Here is a 19,693-nt window from a genome sequence, read left to right on the forward strand (position 1 = left end):
ATAGTGCAGTGTTAGTAGAGCTGTGCTGTACCTGAATCTATGTTGTAGAGGATTTCAGCATTTAGGCCTTTGTCTTTGTCCAGAGCAGTGACCTGTAACACAGATGAACCAATCGCAGCTGTCTCAAATACACGGGCGGTGTACTGAGAGCTAGTAAACCATGGTGCATTGTCATTACTGTCCTCCACGTTGATGATCACTCTCACAACATTACTCTTCACAGGCACGCCTTGATCCCTAACCTGGAATAATATGACATACTGTACTGTAACAACCAGCAGCAGTTTTTCTTCTAGTACTTAGTGTAAAGGACAAAGAATATTATACATGGCCTTACCATTAATGTGAGGATATGTCTGTGCATGGTTTCGTGGTCCAGTTTTTCAGCGATGTACAGAAAGCCTGTTGCAGGATCAAGACGAAACTTCTTCAGGCTGAATAAGTCTGTGCTGCTCAACAGTGTGTAGGATAATTTGTTCTTCTCATCTTTATCTGTTGCATTTATTTCCAGTATCTTCATACCAGGCTGAGTTTCCTCTGGAATACTTATCTCATATTGGTTTTGTCCAAACTGGGGGCGGTGTTCATTTGTGTCAATAACGTGAATTATGACCTGTTTAACAAATTACAATCCACACAGTTAAATATGGCATATATGCATTTATAATAACATTTTAAAGCCCTACTGTATCATATTTAATTCACAAATTTCTAAGGTCTTTAAATTACACACAATTTACAATAAGTTTATACTTTTTTACCAAGTAAAAGGCCTTTTAGCTTAATTATGAAAACACCGCCCTTCAGGTCTTTTTGATGGGAAATTTCTATAGATTTTTTTAAAAGTAAACATAAGAATAACTTTTATATTATTAGTGATATTTCAAGATGAACACTTACTGGACTAAAGCAACTCAGGTTTACTTGATTATCAATACAGCCGTTTTTAGTAAAATAATGAGAAAATGTAAGCATCAAATATGATACATCAGGCTTTAGATACATTTTTCTGACTATTATTGTCAGGCTTTATAGAGTTAACACATTTATATTATATTATATTATATTATATTATATAAAAAGTAATATATATAAAGTGATATAAAGTTATTATACTACATTATATTATATATTATATATTATTTCTTGTAGTAACCATAGTGGCAGTGAGATCAGTTGAGAGTCAAATGGGAAAAATTAAGCTGCTTTTAAGGAAGTACTTTCTTCAAAATCATAGCATATGTCCAAAATCCCCAGTTTAAGTTCATCACACTGTAAATGCATTCATGTTTTTTGGAGAATGTGTGTTTGCGCAAACAACCAGAACATAAGAGCACCCAGTGCATATTATTTGACCTGAGACACAAATTTGTGACCCTCTCTGTGAAAACCCAGCTAAAGTAATTTTTTGTGATTTACTGTTTTCTACATAAAATCATCCTTCATAAGGTAAAGAACATTCATTGAAAATGTAACCTTTATATCTTTAATAATGACTGAGTAAGGCCATGTCAAAGATTGAAATTATAGTGAAATTAATGGTTGAAATCAAACTTTGATGCTTGTTATTTCATAATTAGATTTTGAGACTTTAGCCTGGATTTCACAGAGAGAGTCACATTTATGAAAATCTGTAATTCACACAGACTCTGAAATTGCCCACAAGTAAGAAGCCCATTATGGGATGACAAACTGTACTGAGTGCAATCTCCTGGAGGGCATGCTCTCTGCAACAGGAGCGATGGGCTGAGGGCTGAAACGGAGCTCTCTTTTAAAACATTACTCCCTCTCACATCATTCTTTGCCTCTGGGTCTGCTCACACTGATGGATGAATCTCGCACTGTGACCTGATAAGGCTGGCTGGCTTGGCTGATACATGCAGGTATCGCCCAAGGAGAGGTATGTTCACACCATGACAAAAGGACAAAGCCAACCCGTACATTAGAAAGACAGCCAGAGAGCCTGACTCCAGCCAAGTCTAGTATTGCAATATGCAGGAGGAGGGTACATTCCAGCTAGTTGAGTTATCATGTTTTTGACATGAAATTGAATATGTTCTATTGAGATTAAACTTGATCTTTCGATTTGGAATGTCACGTGTAGGAAGACAAAGAAATGAAATGGATACAACTAAAATCTGTACTACTTTATTTTTTGGGATTTTTTTTTAGAAACGTGATCAAGAGGTTAAGATATCAAGCGTTTAGGAAAAAGCAAAATGATATGTTTTCTTTCTGAGAAATTCAAATCTGTCATTCATTGTGTGGCATGTAATCTTGTTCATTTTAAATAGGTTTTTGCAATTTGAGCAGTGACGGAATATATAGGTAATACTAAGCAACAAAACAATTATCCTGTCACAATACAGGTGCACGCGTATACAATCTTTGTCAAAAGCAAAGATGTGAATCATTTTTCTTATCCTCCATCCATTATTCAACCGCTCCAATTTTATAAATACATGGGCAATTTCTTGGTAAGTGCCATTAAAGACAAAACACCTGAGTGCTGATAGATCTTGTTCCATCTGTTGCTTCAGCAGTGAGGTTGTAATTTGACTGCCGTTCAGCATCTAGAGCGCCAGCGATGATGATTGTGCCACTCGCCCTCTCCACGTCAAAGCGACCATCAGCATTTCCACCTGTTCATACAAATACAGACAGTGGTTCCATTTTAACGCTGTTCACTAACAGGTGTCATTTTTGCATAATGTATAATTTGCATCAGCTATTAAAGTAGCAAACATTCAAAGAAAGTAAATAATTTGCAAGATCTCTCCACAGAATGCAAATTCAGAACTCTTTCTGGAAGATGTGATAGGAAATAATGTAAGAGCTGCAAAAAAAAAACAAGAAGGGATATTTCTATTTATCAGCAGATACCTGCTGTACAGTTCAGGTCACAAGCCATCTGTAGGATGTGAAAAACCTCTTTAACATGTGTGACTCCTTGTGAAGAAAGTATAGAAAACAGGAAAAGCAGAGGAGGCAGACAAGAAGGGGAAAAAAACATTTAGTTAGTTGAAAGCTGATTAGGGCAAAATCAAGGGTGGGTTATTGAAGATCAAATAAACATTGAACTCTAAGGAGCTGAAACATCAAGAAAGACAAAAGATGACTAAACATTGTATTTATTGCTTTCTTTTAAAGGAGTAATTCACCCAAAAAATTTATTTCCATTTATTAACCCTCATAGCATTCCAATCCTGATGATGTTCCAATTATAATTTTTCCCCCATGTAATTGCAGTGAATGAGAACTAAGGCTTTAAACTTCAAAAAGCACCATAAAAGTGATTTGTCTTCTGAACCCATTCAAAAACATTGTGTGAGGATTAGACTGGAGTTTAAATAAAGTTAAAAGCCCAAAAATTTATTTACTCACCCTCATGTAATTCCAAGACTGTATGAGATATTTTTAAGCAACACTGAAACTCATTGACTACCATAGTATGGATGCAAAACAACCGGCATTCTATAAAATATGTTCTTTTGTTAGATGAAAGAAACTCATACAGGTTTGAAGCAATATTAAGGTGAGTAAACGTCATATATTTTCAATGAATCAATTCACAATACTTAAATATGTTCATTATTCAGTATTGGAGTTTAACTCATTGACTTTTTATAGCGTTTAACAGACCACTGGAGAGGAACATTATCAGTGAATAATGGCTTAAATTTTAATCTGCTTTTTACTTAAAGCTACTGTATGACTTTAATTAGTAGGTTTTAAATGTGCATGAGTCATATAGGCACTTTTATGGAAAGTTTAATGATGTTTATTTGTCCTTTTGGGGTGCTTGAAAGCTCCAATCCCTATTCATAGTGATTGCATGAAATAGAGGAGACCACCATACTCTTGAAAAATTCTCCTGTTGTGCTTCACTGAAGATAGAGAGTCATATGGGTTTGGAATCACATGAGGGTGAGTAGATGACAGAATATTAATTTTTTGAGATATTCTTTTAAGGCTGATTGTAGAGTTTTAGATCTTTACCTTTGATTGTAAACCATACAGGGGAGTCAAGTGGCTGAGCGCTGATGACTCCCACCATATGGGCTACTGGATCATTCTCCATCACAGAGAATGAGAGTGGAATCTCCTCAAACGCCAGCGGTTGTTTAGCCAGCTTAGGCTTTGGAATCCACTCAATGTGCAACCGACAGATGGACGACTTTGAAGGCTTCCCATTGTCTGATGCTTTAATCTGCAAGAAAGCAGTGGGAGTGTTTTCTCTTGTTTCTTGACATAGAGGACTAGACATGTCAAGAACCACTTTTGGGGTGCTTGAAAGCTACAATCCCTATTCATAGTGATTGCATGAAATAGAGGAGACCACCATACTCTTGAAAAATTCTCCTGTTGTGCTTCACTGAAGATAGAGAGTCATATGGGTTTGGAATCACATGAGGGTGAGTAGATGACAGAATATTAATTTTTGGAGATATTCTTTTAAGGCTGATTGTAGAGTTTTAGATCTTTACCTTTGATTGTAAACCATACAGGGGAGTCAAGTGGCTGAGCGCTGATGACTCCCACCATATGGGCTACTGGATCATTCTCCATCACAGAGAATGAGAGTGGAATCTCCTCAAACGCCAGCGGTTGTTTAGCCAGCTTAGGCTTTGGAATCCACTCAATGTGCAACCGACAGATGGACGACTTTGAAGGCTTCCCATTGTCTGATGCTTTAATCTGCAAGAAAGCAGTGGGAGTGTTTTCTCTTGTTTCTTGACATAGAGGACTAGACATGTCAAGAACCTATTTTTTTAAGGGGATATACTGTTTTTTTCCCCTTGTAAAAACTAATGTTAATGGTTGTTTTCTTCCACAATATTTAAACTACAATGTTATTTAATCTAATTATGAAAATTGACAAAATATTCTATAATTTTTCAGAAGATGCATTCAAAATCTACTTGGATCAAAAATATGAAGTGGCATGTGCACATTCAATCTGAAGCCGCAAATACACCTCTATTAAGTCTAACACCGTTAGAAGACTAAGAATTGAAATAAACGCACTGTGAGAATATGATACTCCCCCGCTGAAAAAGCCTCTTTGGAGAACACAAACCCAGTTGTGGGCTCAATGAAGAATTTCCCGTGCTCTTCACCCTCCTCGATTGTGTATGAGATATCAGAGGAGGGACTCTCATCTCTGTCATAAGCAATCACTCGATAAATTGGCTCCCATTCGACTGCCTCTGGTCGTTCCACCAGCTTGATTTTAAAGCTCTTTTCCAAGAACTGGGGACTGTTGTCATTTTCATCCAATACGCTGACTATCACACGAACCACTGTAGACTTGGATGGGCTGCCATCATCCGAAACAGTGATCTGTTTATAAGAAAAAACAGATCTCATGCCTGAGCGCTTAAGAAACTACTGCCAAAGTAAATATGAGGGAGGCATAAAATGCATTCAATTAATTGTAAACGTCAATATCTCTTCAATGGGAACAGTTCACCCAAAAATGAAAATTATTGACACACCATCAGTGCTCAGTGCACACACATTTTAAAATACTCTTAATCAGACTACAGTTACTTTTTAATGATTACATGATTACATATTCAGACAATAGCAAAAAATTATGGTAACACTTTATTTCGATAGTCCACTTTACAAGTACATGTTTACACTACATGTCAACTAGCAGTTAGTAGAGTATTAGTAGACTGTCTGCTTCATATCTTCTAACACTTTCTTTGTCAACTTATTCTACTAACCCTAAACCTACCCTAACAGTCTACTCTGAGAGTTAGTAGACATCTAGTTGCAAATTAATGAGAATTAGTTGACATGTAGTTGACATGTAGTTACAAAGTTACTTATAGTTAATAGCATGTCTAAAGTGGACTATCGAAATAAAGTGTAACCAAGTTAATAGAATGTCTAAAGTGGACTATCGAAATAAAGTGTAACCAAGTTAATAAAATGTCTAAAGTGGACTATCGAAATAAAGTGTAACCAAATATAATTTTTCAGAAGATGCATTCAAAATCTACTTGGATCAAAAATATGAAGTGGCATGTGCACATTCAATCTGAAGCCGCAAATACACCTCTATTAAGTCTAACACCGTTAGAAGACTAAGAATTGAAATAAACGCACTGTGAGAATATGATACTCCCCCGCTGAAAAAGCCTCTTTGGAGAACACAAACCCAGTTGTGGGCTCAATGAAGAATTTCCCGTGCTCTTCATCCTCCTCGATCGTGTATGTGATATCAGAGGAGGGACTCTGATCTCTGTCATGAGCAATCACTCGATAAATTGGCTCCCATTCGACTGCCTCTGGTCGTTCCACCAGCTTGATTTTAAAGCTCTTTTCCAAGAACTGGGGACTGTTGTCATTTTCATCCAATACGCTGACTATCACACGAACCACTGTAGACTTGGATGGGCTGCCATCATCCGAAACAGTGATCTGTTTATAAGAAAAAACAGATCTCATGCCTGAGCGCTTAAGAAACTACTGCCAAAGTAAATATGAGGGAGGCATAAAATGCATTCAATTAATTGTAAACGTCAATATCTCTTCAATGGGAACAGTTCACCCAAAAATGAAAATTATTGACACACCATCAGTGCTCAGTGCACACACATTTTAAAATACTCTTAATCAGACTACAGTTACTTTTTAATGATTACATGATTACATATTCAGACAATAGCAAAAAATTATGGTAACACTTTATTTCGATAGTCCACTTTACAAGTACATGTTTACACTACATGTCAACTAGCAGTTAGTAGAGTATTAGTAGACTGTCTGCTTCATATCTTCTAACACTTTCTTTGTCAACTTATTCTACTAACCCTAAACCTACCCTAACAGTCTACTCTGAGAGTTAGTAGACATCTAGTTGCAAATTAATGAGAATTAGTTGACATGTAGTTGACATGTAGTTACAAAGTTACTTCAAGTTAATAAAATGTCTAAAGTGGACTATCGAAATAAAGTGTAACCAAAATTATTTATAATTAATTCAGTTAAAATCACAAACCCCATTTTGGGAAACCTTGATGTAATGTAATATTTAATGCACTTCATGCTGGTAATAACCACGAATGGAATATATTTTCTTTGTATTTTTATATCAATATGATTGAGAAGATTATTTAAATCAAAGTGATAAGTAATCTAAAGTCAAAAGTAAAGTCAAAAGTAATCTAAAAGTAATCTAAAAGTAGTCCAATTATATTATCAAAATGTGTAATGTATTGGATTATGTTACAAACTACAATTTGTGTCATGTAATTTGGAATCAGTAACGGATTACAATTTGTAAGTAATCTACCCAGCACTGCACTCCATCATGTCATTTTAAACCTGTACTGTGTCATTTGTCTTCTGTTGTCATTCACAAATCAGACAAAGCATAGTGCATTTAAAAGTGCATTGACTACTTTTAAAAATTCTTCTGTGTCCTTTTAGGAGCTTGACACGTGTGGTCACTGTGAACTGTTGTTGTAAGGGAAAAAGGAGCATGAAAATTCTCCTTTTATGCTCTGTGGAAAATAGAAGTCATAGGGACTAAGTCTTTTCCAAATACAATGTCATCAGTTAAAGTGTGCAGCTTACTTCAAGAAGATGCTCTGCTTGCTTTTCTCTGTCCAGTTTCCGAGCTGTTGTTGTCACCAACCCTGTGCATGACAAATGGTATAGTTCAGTGTGTTTCTTCCTCTGACTGAGAAATCTTTCTATCAGCAATAAAAGATTCAAGCTGTTCTCCCTAACAAAAAAGAAACATTCAGGCATGACAGATGAATCTATCCTAAATTTTGTATTCTCCTCAGAGAGTGTTTCCTTTATATTGAATTCCTATAGGGAAAAAAACCGCAAATAGAGTCATACATTAGAGTGTACTGTGCTTGCTGTTCCTTGAAACACTATCTGAACAGTCACAATTCTTTCCCAGAAAAACATTCAGTTCTAAATGTACCAACTAAGTTCAGTTTGTTCGATTGACTTTGGCAGGGAAATCCTTTGAAAAACTTTTTTTACTTGCACTGTTGAGACTTTAAGCTGAGCTGACTGAGTGTGGCAAGTAATTTGGTGGAGGAGAAATCAATTGACGCGTCAAATTAATTAGCTGCATTCATTACTTGTGCTGCTCAGTGAAGGTAATTAACCAGCTGGTGTGAATATCAATTATGTCTATATACTGTATGAAAAACTTCAAGAAAGATTTCATGTCAAACCTTATATAGCATATGTGTTATTTACATGTACATTTATGAACATTGATGTTATTGTTCATAAATGTTTGATTCTGATCTCCCTTACAGGTGTGGAGAGCACTCAAATGTTGAAGTTATTAAGAAAATTTGATCTCTATTTGTGTATATACTCAAATACAGGGTTCAAAAATGTTTTAAATATTCTACTCTTTACTAAATGTTCAATGCTGCTTCTTTTTGCACATGAAACACGAAGGACATTGTTTCAATAACACAGACCCAGAAAATAGAGCATATGTTTTTTTAAAGATCTCATCATTATAATCATGCTAAAATAAAAAACAATTGACATTTTTAAAACACAAATCCATAGGCCGATTTTAATGAGAGGTCTCAACTTACCTGTCTGGGTGTTAATGACAAAAAATCCCTGTGGATTTCCACTGGTTATTTTATATGAGAGATTATCGCTTGATTTTGTGTCCAGGTCAAATGCTTGGATCTGGATGACAGAGACGTCTTTGGGAGAGTTCTCAGATACAGAAGAATAGTACACAGGCTCTGATGTCAGCGGTGCATTATCATTAACATCTTTAACTTCGATGTAGACCTCCACAAATGAGGAAAGTGGCACAATTCCTTGATCGGTAGCATAGATTGTGAGCCAGTAATGATTAGAAGTCTCATGATCGAGGATCTCTTGTGTCCTTATTATGCCTGTGACAAAGAAAAGAAGAAGGAACATGTTGCACTACATGTTAAGCACTTGAAAAACAAAAGGCACTTTAAATATTTAGACTGAGAAAGCACCAATAGAGCTGCAATAAAACCGTGGCACATGGTACTGAGAGTTTTGCATTGTAAACTCTGAAGCCTAGATAAGGATGGAGCAGAAATTAAGCATACAAAGTAGGAACGACTGACACAGCGCTAATAATATTCTTTTGAAATGAAAACTGTAATCAACATAGAAGCAAAAAATGGATCTATTATCTAGCAGGGAATTGAGAATTCATAACGCAGACATTTGCATAAAAGATTAAATGTGTAAAGGGCAGACATTGTGCATAAAATATGGAGTGATTAAGAGGGTAAATGGAGATGAGGCCGCTCTTTTTGTTTGTCTGTCTCTCAGCAGTGTCTGCTTTCACGCTGTGGGCTTTGTTCTAAAGGTAGCAGTATGGCTTCTACAACTCCAGTAAAACTTGATAAGCTCTTTCCTCAGGGTGAAAGTGTCCAGCATCGCTCTTTGTTTTTCCCTCTTTTTCTCTCTTTTTCTTTTTGTCTCTCTCGCATGTCTTTAGATAGCACTGTGGTACAAATGCAATCAGCATTGTTTGTTAAAAATTCATGTAGTGGCCCTGAAATGTACTGGACACTTCAGCCACACTTAAAATTAATTTCATTACATTAGATAAAATTGTTACAAAACATTTTAAAATGGTATATGCAGACACCACAGTAACACCACTTTATTGTTCAGTTCACTAAGCCATTTAACAGATTTACAGTGTTAAAAGTAATGCATTACAATATTGCATTACTCAATAAAAAAGTGACTAATTGCATTACTAAGTTACTTTTTATGGAATGTAATGCATTACGTAATTTTTGTCACCTGAACTGGACTTGCTCATTTATTTGAAATAACAAAAAAAAAAAAAATAATTTTTGGCAACTGTAAAGGCCCTTTCACACCAAAATTAACAAGTCTTAGGCTGAAGAAAGTGCCTTTGCACCTCACTCACAATTTCTCTCAACATGAGGTCAATAATGAGAAAACAAAGTAACTTGCAACAACTCAAAAATTTCATAGTAAATTTAAAAGTAATGTGTTACTTTACTAGTTACTTGAAAAGTAATCTGATTACGTAACTTGCGTTACTTGTAATGCATTACCCCCAACACTGCTTATAACTGATCTCAAGGTGATTTTTAGTAGATATACGAAGCCAGTTCTCCTCAGGTCCTATCAGAGGAACCACAGGTATACTGTAGTTCATTACATTATCTGTGAACATGTTCCACTAACATCTGACGTCCAGAAAGTGTCCAAATATTGGTTTTTTTTCTTAATTTTGAACAATACAATGTTATTTTAAAGTCTATTATTTTTTGGCAAAATATTTTGCTTGAAATTTTTATACAGTATTTATAATATAAATGACACTTGGTTTTATATTTTGCTGTGATGCAAAGATGTTCACAGTGCAAAGCACAATATTTTAAAGTGTCCAAACACGTAGTAGGGCATTCAGTTAATATTAATACTGAAAAAAAGAAAAGTCACAATAAGTGTTCAGTAACAAGTATTCCACATACTATACCAAATAAATAAATAATGCACTTTACAATTTACAAGCCTCCATTATTTCCTTATAATATATTTTTAGATGTAGTTTGTAGATTCCTTAACACTTACTGATGACTTATTTGTTTTGAATCCTTGCACCTAATGAACCAGGCTTAATTTTCTTAATTTTTTCTTTTAAAAATGCAAGAAGACTAATGAACTTACCGCTGTCTTCATCAATGGTGAACACACCAAGGCCTGAACCTCCTCGTATGGAGTAGCGAACTTCTCCATCCCTGCCGCTGTCCTCATCGTGAGCTGTAACTTTCAGAACAGAAGTGCCACCTGAAGTGTCCTCACTCACAGCTCCCCAGTCCACAAAGAATGGGAAGGACGGGCGGTACAAGTTCTCATTAACGTCCACAATCTCCACATGAATGAAGCAGGATGAGGATAAAGGGTTCGGCTTGCCTCTGTCTTTGGCCTTTGCTGTCAGATTATATACTTGTCTTGTTTCGAAATCAAGAGTCTGAGAGACATACACAGCTCCAGTCATTTTATCCACTTGAAAGCTTCCATCTTCCCCATCTGTTAAACTGTATCTCACCTGTCCAGACAGGCCAAGGTCAGGATCGTGAGTTTCAAGCCAGAGCACCAAGGTGCCCACTGGAATGTCTTCTCTGACTCTGATATGGTATTGTTGGGGTATAAATGTAGGGGCATTGTCATTCACATCCTTCAAATTAATGTATAACAATGCTGTTGATACCGTTTTAGGCTCATCAATTGCAGCGTCAAAAGCAGCCACCTTTAAAACAAACGACGGATTGGCTTCTCTGTCTAACGGACCCATAACAGTTACAATCCCCATTTTTTCATGTATGACGAATTTGTCTGTTTTGGTAAGAAACGAGTATCTAACCATTCCATTGACCCCTAAATCTTTATCTTTCGCTTCAAGCTGAATGATGTCTGTCGCCATAGCAGTGTCTTCACTTATATCCACTGAATACTCAGACTGAAGGAACTCTGGACTGTTGTCATTTACATCTAAAATGTTAACATTTACCATGTGAGATGAGGATTTCTGTGGTAAGCCAAGGTCATAAACAGTGATGTTGAGAGTGTAGTGGTCTGTTGTTTCTCGATCAAGTGGCTCGAAAACTTTAAGCCACCCTGTGTCAGAATCTATCGTGAAACGACTATCAAAATCTCCCCCTGAGATCACAAAAAGCAATTTCCCATTGAAGCCAGAGTCTGAATCGGCAGCTCTGAGGAGTGCTACGCTTGTCCCTACAGGAAGGTCCTCTTTAACTTCTATTACAGTTGGAGTGGACTCTATAAAACGTGGAGTGTGGCGGTTAACAGAATGGATGTCTGCCAATTCATCTTCTGCTTCTTTCTGACTGTGTCGTTTAGAGCCAAAAAGCAGCAGCCCGGCTAAAGTTCTCAGAGCACCAGTCTCTGCACATTTGGAGCGGACATGTTTAAAAGCACTAACTACTGTTAGATTTAGGAACATAGGGTTACTTGATATTTCTCCATCGCTGGCAGTTATTTTCAGGCGGTGGAAAGACTGTTTCGCTGCATCGCCATCCCTCAGCGACTTTTTAAGTGTCAGCACCCCTGAGCTGGAATCCAATTCGAAAAGATTCATGTTATTACCACTGTCAATTCTGTACTGCACTACGCCAAGATCATCAGCGTCGATGGCAGACACCACTATTATTTGTTCACCGACCCCTAGAGATCTTGGCACAGTAACATCACAATCGATATTCTCAAAGTGTGGCTTATTATCGTTCAGGTTGGTGAGAATGATTGAAACAACAGTCTCTGCCTCACGGCGGAAAGGGGAGCCCCAGTCTGATGCCCGAATCCTTAGGGAGAATTTTCTCAGCATCGTCTCGTAATCTAGATCCTCTGCGGTGCTTATGACACCGGTGAAATAATCCACTACAAAAGGCTGTTTGTTTATATTGACAATACTGTAGGTGACATAGCCATTTTCGCCATCGTCTTTGTCGGTAGCACTGACTGTCAAGACACTGGTCCCTATGGGCACATGTTCAGCGATACTGGCTTCATAATTAGACTTTTGAAACACAGGGGCATTGTTGTTCACATCGCTTATACTGACGACTACCTTGGCCACTGCTCGTCTGTCACTCGTAACAACATCAAATTCATATTGACAGACACTTTCTGCTTTTACAGGTGCCATGGTGGTGATAAGGCCCGTGTTTGGATTAATGACAAATGGATTCTCATGTTGTTGCATCTTAAATTGTAACAAGTAATTAATCTTTGAATGTTTTTGTACAGTTTTGACCATAACAACAGGAGAGTGAGGAGGCGCAAACTCACTGAGAGTAACTCTATAGACGCTCTTCTCAAATGTAGGAGTTTCTGTGTATTCGCTGGGCGATTTCACCCTCACAATTATCGCTGAGGAAAACTTTGGAGGATTCCCCTTATCTTTGGCCTGCAATGTAAGATTGTACCCAAAACTATAACCCTTCCATTCCACTTCTTTGATGGCCTTGATTTTGTATTCTTTGCTCCTAGGGTTTGTTCTGAAGGCCTTGAACTGCTGGAGCGGATCTCCAGCTACGATGCTCAAAGAGGCAATCTCGCCGTTGTGCCCTTCATCGGCGTCCTCCACAGTCACATACGCATAAGTGGGATCCCTGGTTGCGTTCCATGGAGTTAAGGGGACAGCTGTGATGACAGGTGCATGTTCATTGGCCTGCAGCACATGCACCTTTAGCTTTGCCGTGCTACTGCTACTCCCATAGAGCTTCAGACCTCTGTCTACAGCCAACACATCAATCTCATAAAGAGCCACCTCAGAGTAATCCAGCTTGCCTGTCAGAGTTATAACCCCGCTAGTAGGATGAATGGAGAACATGTCAGTCCACTCTTTGAAGCTGAAATAGTACTCTCCATTGGTGCTTGTGTCAGCATCTGTGGCAAAAACTCTGCCTACGCTTGTTCTGATGGCTGAGTTTTCGGGTACAAAAAAACTATATGTAGTCGGTGAAAAAAGAGGTCTGAGATCATTTGTGTCCAGAACTTGCACTTTAACTTGTGTTTGTGTTTCAGCACCAGTATGTCTTTCAATAGCATTTACAGTCAGTAGATAGTGGTCTTTTACTTCCCTATTAAGAGTGGCAGAATTCCCTCCTTTGGTTCTTATTCGCAGGAAACAGAAATGACCCAAAACATACTTCTCAGCTTTGAATAAATTATCATGGTCCCCGGATTCTATTACGTACCAAATGTCCCAAGACTGGTTCGTCATAAAAATACCCATTTTTATGGGGCATTCAACAAAGGTTTTTGCTGCTGAATTTTCATATATCATTACATTGTAAAGTGGATGAGTAAACTGAAAAGACAATGCATCTTCCATTTGCTGGGCGCCTAAGCAAGTCCACATAAACAGCACTAAAAGACAACTAGTCCAGGATTTACCCATTGTGACAGGTGATTACAGAGTCAACTGAAAAAAGAACAGAGTGACAGGTAGAAGAAAATACTGTAAATATGACAAAAAAAATCACAATAATGCATCAATTCAACACTAATGTCAAATTTTACTCTATAAAGCCTACTATTTCAAATTTGATATATGTACTTTTTTAGCAAATAAAAGGCCTTTTAGTATAATACTAAAAATGTCCCCCCTTAGGTTGTGATATACATGTCTTTTTGCTGTGAAATCTACTGATTTTATGTGGTGAAAACATTACAATAACTTTTATATTGTTAATAATATTTCAAGATGAACACATAGACTGAAGCAACTTGGATTTACTTGACTAGCAATACATTATTTCTCATCAAAAAATCATGTTAAAATGTCAGTATCAAATATGATACATACATCAGGCTTTTGAGTTACATTTATTTGTAATCATTATTGTACTGCATTGCATTATATGTTTTGCCCCTACAATAAAACTACAGAGCTTTGATCATAACACTATAGCATTTAAATACCATCTTACAAAGACAAATTATTTGGAGATATAGAGTGACAACTGATATTTAAATGCATTTTATGAAATTAGCCTGCTACACTGTTATAATGATCTCACTGATTTCATTAAAAATGCATTGCTCTTCGAGACCTTACAAACTATCAGCATTTTTAATCTATATCTATATCCTATATTATATGTATGAGCCAAAAAAGCCTGATGTATCATCAAATATGATATACTCTCTCTCACAGACACACACACACACATAATCAAAAAGTTCAATTAACTGTTCCATTAAAAAAGTAGAATATAAAATAAAATATAAAATCATTATTTAAGGGCTAATATAGTAAATACACATATAATCTAGAACAAATACTTAAGTCATACTTTCGGAGCATGTATGCCACTGATTTCAACCATTAACTTTTTGATGAAGTAAGTACAAGTTACGAGGATTTTGGTGATGATTGCACTAACACTTCAGCTGCCTGGAAACAGTTCTCTGCCATTTTTATTTTCTCGCTTCTCGTCAGTACATGGCCTCATGTGATGGCAAAGTGTACAGGTTGCACACTTCACAATCTCAGCACGTGCATTATGTCATTCAGGTATTTTTTTTACATACACTCTTAAAAATAAAGGTGCTTCAAAAGGTTCTTCAAGCGATGCCATAGAAGAACCATTTTTGGTTCCACAAAGAACCATTCAGTCAAAGGTTCTTTAAAGAACCATCTCTTCCTTACCTTTTTATAATCTGAAGAACCTTCTTTTGCCCCAAAGAAACTTATGTGAAACAGAAAGGTTCTTCAGATGTTAAAGGTTCTTTATGGAACCATTTAGACAAAAAGGTTCTTCTATGGCATCGTGAAGCACCTTTATTTTTAAGAGTGTAGCCTACTATTTCAGGAATTAGTTTTGAAACAATTTTCACACAGAAACCGCTAGTAAATTTCACAAATAATTACAAAGAGATGTAACACAATGATTTAGATGGGAAATTTTGAAATAGAAAAGCCGAAATATTATTTTCTTGCTAAACGTACTTCAATATTTCTTTTTATTTAGGCTACAACTTTTAAAATATATATATATTTTTTTTTTTCAGTGAATTTGGACGTCCCTCTCATTTTCTTAACAGAAGTGTTAAATCTACGTAAGATAATACAATAGGCTATTTAAACTAATTTATTTATATATTTGATTGACTGATTGATTGAATTGAACCCCCCTCAGGGTGAGACCCCTGTATTCTGTTATACGTTCGTATTATTTAAAATGATTAGATGCAGTTTAGATAGATATTTTATTAGATCAAATGAGGAAAATGCACTGGTATTTAATCGGTATTTTAATAACTGAAAATTAATCCGGATGATTTGCTCGCGTACAAGAGTTTATAAAGTGCATGCACGGAGAGACTCAGTTCAAGTTTGTTCTTACAAGCTCATTGTTAATGTAAATGCACACGTCTCGTGATCATCTTCATGTAGAGATCGCGATTTGTACAGACGTTCATCGCGACAGCTGATTAAATTACAGTACCCAGTATTATACAAAAGAAAAAAGCAAATGCGACTAACTTTACCTGTATTGTAACTATAGCTGTTTTTGAGAACAAAAGTGGCTTTAGTTTTTACTTACCATCGCTGCAAAAGAATAGGCTATTTGTCTAAATTAAGAAGTAATCCACACATAGCTATCTCAGATCGGCTATTTCCCAAATGAAGCTGCCGCGTAAACTCCACATGAGGCGGAGAGCGCTTGTGTTTCTGTGCCTCACTGATGCTGGATCATTACCGCTCCGCTCCTCAGAGGACAGTCTGTCTGGATCAGCCTCTGTGATGTCATAGTTGTATGGACTGTTCATGATCTGTATTTACAGAAAGACGTGATAGAAAGATATGTAAGTAAAGCGTCGATAAGATTGAGATAATAATTCGGTAACACTTTAGAATACTGTTCCATCACTAATGAATAACTACACAATAACACACAAGTAGCCTGTTAGTTCAGCGCTTTGTTGGACTGTACAGTATGTTCACAGAATTGTTTATCAGAGTTTTTAACATCCATTCAATAATTCACTGCCAGATTTTCTCCTTAATGAAAAACAACAGAACGCAAACCCTGTAGCCAGCACAGTTTCAACTTTGACTGTATTGGCACTTGCTTCGCAACAAGATGATACACACAGCGTGGAAGCTGTAAGCGTCGCATCGATCGTTCATGAGTGGGAGGATATATATTGGATAAGCCTGTGAGCAAAACGCTTTTGCTTTTCCATCTCGCTCTAACATGTTATTTGCATTCATCTCCAGCGAGATACTTCAGAGAAGCACTCTGCTGTCTTGAGACCATATGTGTTATTGAGCATCTCTGTGTAATCTATATCCTCTCATGATGCCGGCGATGATCTGTCCCTGTAGTGTTTCTATACACAAAAGGAGAGATAAACACATAACACAGAGCTAAGGGAGAACCCATATTGCATCATTGTCTTTATTGCCTTACCAGGATTACTTGAGAAGTCTATAGGGATGCAAAAAAAAGAAATGAATCAGTGGGAAGATTGCAGAACAATCTGTGCAATATATAAGAATCTCATAACCATAAGAACATAAAGAAGTATGGAAGTATAGCTGAATGATACTGCCAAATCCTACCAATTGAATTCAGACAGAGGGAAAAAAGTTCAAACAACTGTGATATTAGCAGTAATGTCAACTATTTTCCTATCTTTTGTAGATATAGGACAGATCAAATGTTTCCCTTTATGTAGAAATTACGGAATTGAAAAACAGGTGTATAATTTGTAGATACACTGTCCACATAAAATGCGCTGAAGCATTTACTGAATCCAAAAATCCAAAATTGCTACACTAATACTTACTATACCAGACATCTTTCAATCTTTACAGTGAGAATACAATGCAGGATGCAATGCTCTTTAGCCAGTGAAAGTGTGAATCTTGGCTGGTGAAAATAGCACTGTTGCCATCTTATGTGTGACAGTCCAAGACGAACAGATGAACAGCTCTGACTTCTCTCTTCTCCCTTATAGCTCTGGTCACAGAACCTGGAAACATAATCTTAAAGGGATAGTTCACCCCAAAATGAAAATTTGATGTTTATCTGCTTACCCCCAGGACATCCAAGATATAGGTGACTTTGTTTCTTCAGTAGAACACATATGATGATTTTTAACTTTAACCGTTGCAGTCTATCAGTCGTATAATGCATGGCAATGGTAACAAAATCTTTGAGAGTAAAAAAAACCAGGCACAGACAAATCCAAATGAAACCCTGCGGCTCGTGACGACACATTGATGTCCTAAGACACGAAACGATCAGTTTGTGCGAGAAACCGAACAGTATTTATATAATTTTTTACCTCTAATACACCACTATGTCCAACTTCCTTGAGCTCGCGCACGGCATCCGATGCGTGAGGTGTGTACTGTACGCGCTCTGGCGTAGTTTACGCAAGCGCCGGAAGTGATCTCTCGCGCGTATACGTCACTCATTGGTTAGACAGTGCACAGTCATTGTAGGTACGACGGCTAATCAAAATGGTACTTACTTGCGCTTATCCGGATTGTTCAAACCGACTTAAAACTAAAAGATTACGTTCTCTGAAGTTATGGTTGATTGCTCTTCGGCTGGATATCAACACACCCATTAACGTAAACTACGCCAGAGAGCATACACACCTCATGCATCGGATGCCGTGCGCGCAATCAAGGAAGTTGGACATAGTGCTGTATTAGAGGTAAAAAATTATATAAATACTGTTCGGTTTCTAGCACAAAACGATCGTTTTGTGTCTTAGGACATCAATGTGTCGTCACGAGCCGCAGGGTTTAATTTGGATTTGTCGGTGCATGTTTTTTTTACTCTCATAGATTTTGTTACCATTGCCATGCATTATACGACTGATAGACTGCAACGGCTGGACTTAAAAATCATAATTTGTGTTCTACTGAAGATACAAAGTCACCTACATCTTGGATGCCCTGGGGGTAAGCAGATAAACATAAAATTTTCATTTTGGGGTGAGCTATCCCTTTAAAGCAATAGTTCATCCAAAAATTTAAATTTACTTTAAATGTACTTACCCTCAGGCCATACAAGATATAAATTAGTTTGTTTCTTCAGCAGAACAGATTTGGAGAAATTTAGCATTACATCATTTACTCACCAATGGATCCTCTGGAGTGCCGTCAGAATGAGAGTCCAAACAGCTGATTAAAAACATCACAATAATCTCGTGACTCCAGTCCATCAATTAACATCTTGTGAAGTGAAAAACTGCATGTTTGTAAGAAACAAATCCATCAAGGCATTTTAATTTTAAACCCATAATCCATAAGAAGTCCATAATCAATAATAATGCTTCCTCCAGTGAAGAAGTTTATTCCCTGTTTTTCTTTCACATCAAAATTCACCACCAATATTGTTTAGAACTGTCTTCACTTGTAAATGGTGCTTAATCTGTGCAGATTTCTCTCTTGATTCAGGCAAGATTATTTTTTTACTGGAGAAAGAAATGGATAGAGGACTTTAGGATTTTAGCCAGAATTGGCTCCCATTCACTGCAGAGGATCCATTGGTGAGCAAGTGATGCAATGGTAAATTTCTCTAAATCTATTCTGATGACGAAACAACATCTACATCTTGGATGGCCTTAGGGTGAGTACATTTTCAGCTAATTTTTTATTTTTGGGTGATCGATTGCTTTAAATAGTAACATTTTAATCATCATAATCATCTCTAGCATGTTGTTACTTGCGCATACAAATGAATGTGGATGTAATAGTGACACTAGATGATGCAGAATTTTGACTTTGCTATGAAGAGTCTTCAAACTTGTCTTCTGAACTTTTTTGTTTTTCCTGTTGTTTCAGAGCTGTGTAATTTATGTGGTCATAAATAGACTAAATTGTTTTTCACCAGAGGTGGAAAAGATGTGTTAAATGTGGGTGACGATGGGTGTTTTCATCAGTTTTCCATGCTTGTGGGTTTTAGAATTTGTAACAATATGTTTTAAAGGGTTTGGTAAAATAGCTCCTTTAAGTGTACCATTTCAGTAAGTTGTTATGTATTGTAATCCATTGATTAGTGTGATATTTTAAGATTTAAACTCTGATGAGCTGAGATATACAATCAATACAGTTGCAGACATAAAATAGCAGCATACATATAAAAATAGATGTTAT

At 36.7% G+C, this 19,693-nt stretch overlaps 1 protein-coding gene across 1 annotated transcript in view; it reads right to left on the reverse strand.

Annotated features, from left to right (window-relative positions):
* fat1b (FAT atypical cadherin 1b) overlaps nucleotides 1–16,344 on the reverse strand; it is a 43,468-nt gene extending 27,124 nt beyond the window's left edge. The window contains exons 1-10 of the mRNA XM_016292002.1: nucleotides 16,275–16,344; nucleotides 10,711–13,911; nucleotides 8,595–8,909; nucleotides 7,594–7,655; nucleotides 5,029–5,343; nucleotides 4,488–4,698; nucleotides 2,884–2,949; nucleotides 2,503–2,642; nucleotides 338–613; nucleotides 32–242 (exon numbers count right to left, since the gene is read on the reverse strand). Coding sequence (XP_016147488.1) covers nucleotides 32–242; nucleotides 338–613; nucleotides 2,503–2,642; nucleotides 2,884–2,949; nucleotides 4,488–4,698; nucleotides 5,029–5,343; nucleotides 7,594–7,655; nucleotides 8,595–8,909; nucleotides 10,711–13,911; nucleotides 16,275–16,344 — 4,867 coding nt within the window. The remainder of the gene's footprint in view (nucleotides 1–31; nucleotides 243–337; nucleotides 614–2,502; nucleotides 2,643–2,883; nucleotides 2,950–4,487; nucleotides 4,699–5,028; nucleotides 5,344–7,593; nucleotides 7,656–8,594; nucleotides 8,910–10,710; nucleotides 13,912–16,274) is intronic.
* Between the last annotated feature and the right edge of the window lie 3,349 nt (nucleotides 16,345–19,693).

The sequence above is a fragment of the Sinocyclocheilus grahami genome, unplaced genomic scaffold (assembly GCF_001515645.1).
Source record: "Sinocyclocheilus grahami isolate Dianchi unplaced genomic scaffold, SAMN03320097.WGS_v1.1 scaffold279.1, whole genome shotgun sequence".
In the NCBI taxonomy this organism is placed as follows: domain Eukaryota; kingdom Metazoa; phylum Chordata; class Actinopteri; order Cypriniformes; family Cyprinidae; genus Sinocyclocheilus; species Sinocyclocheilus grahami.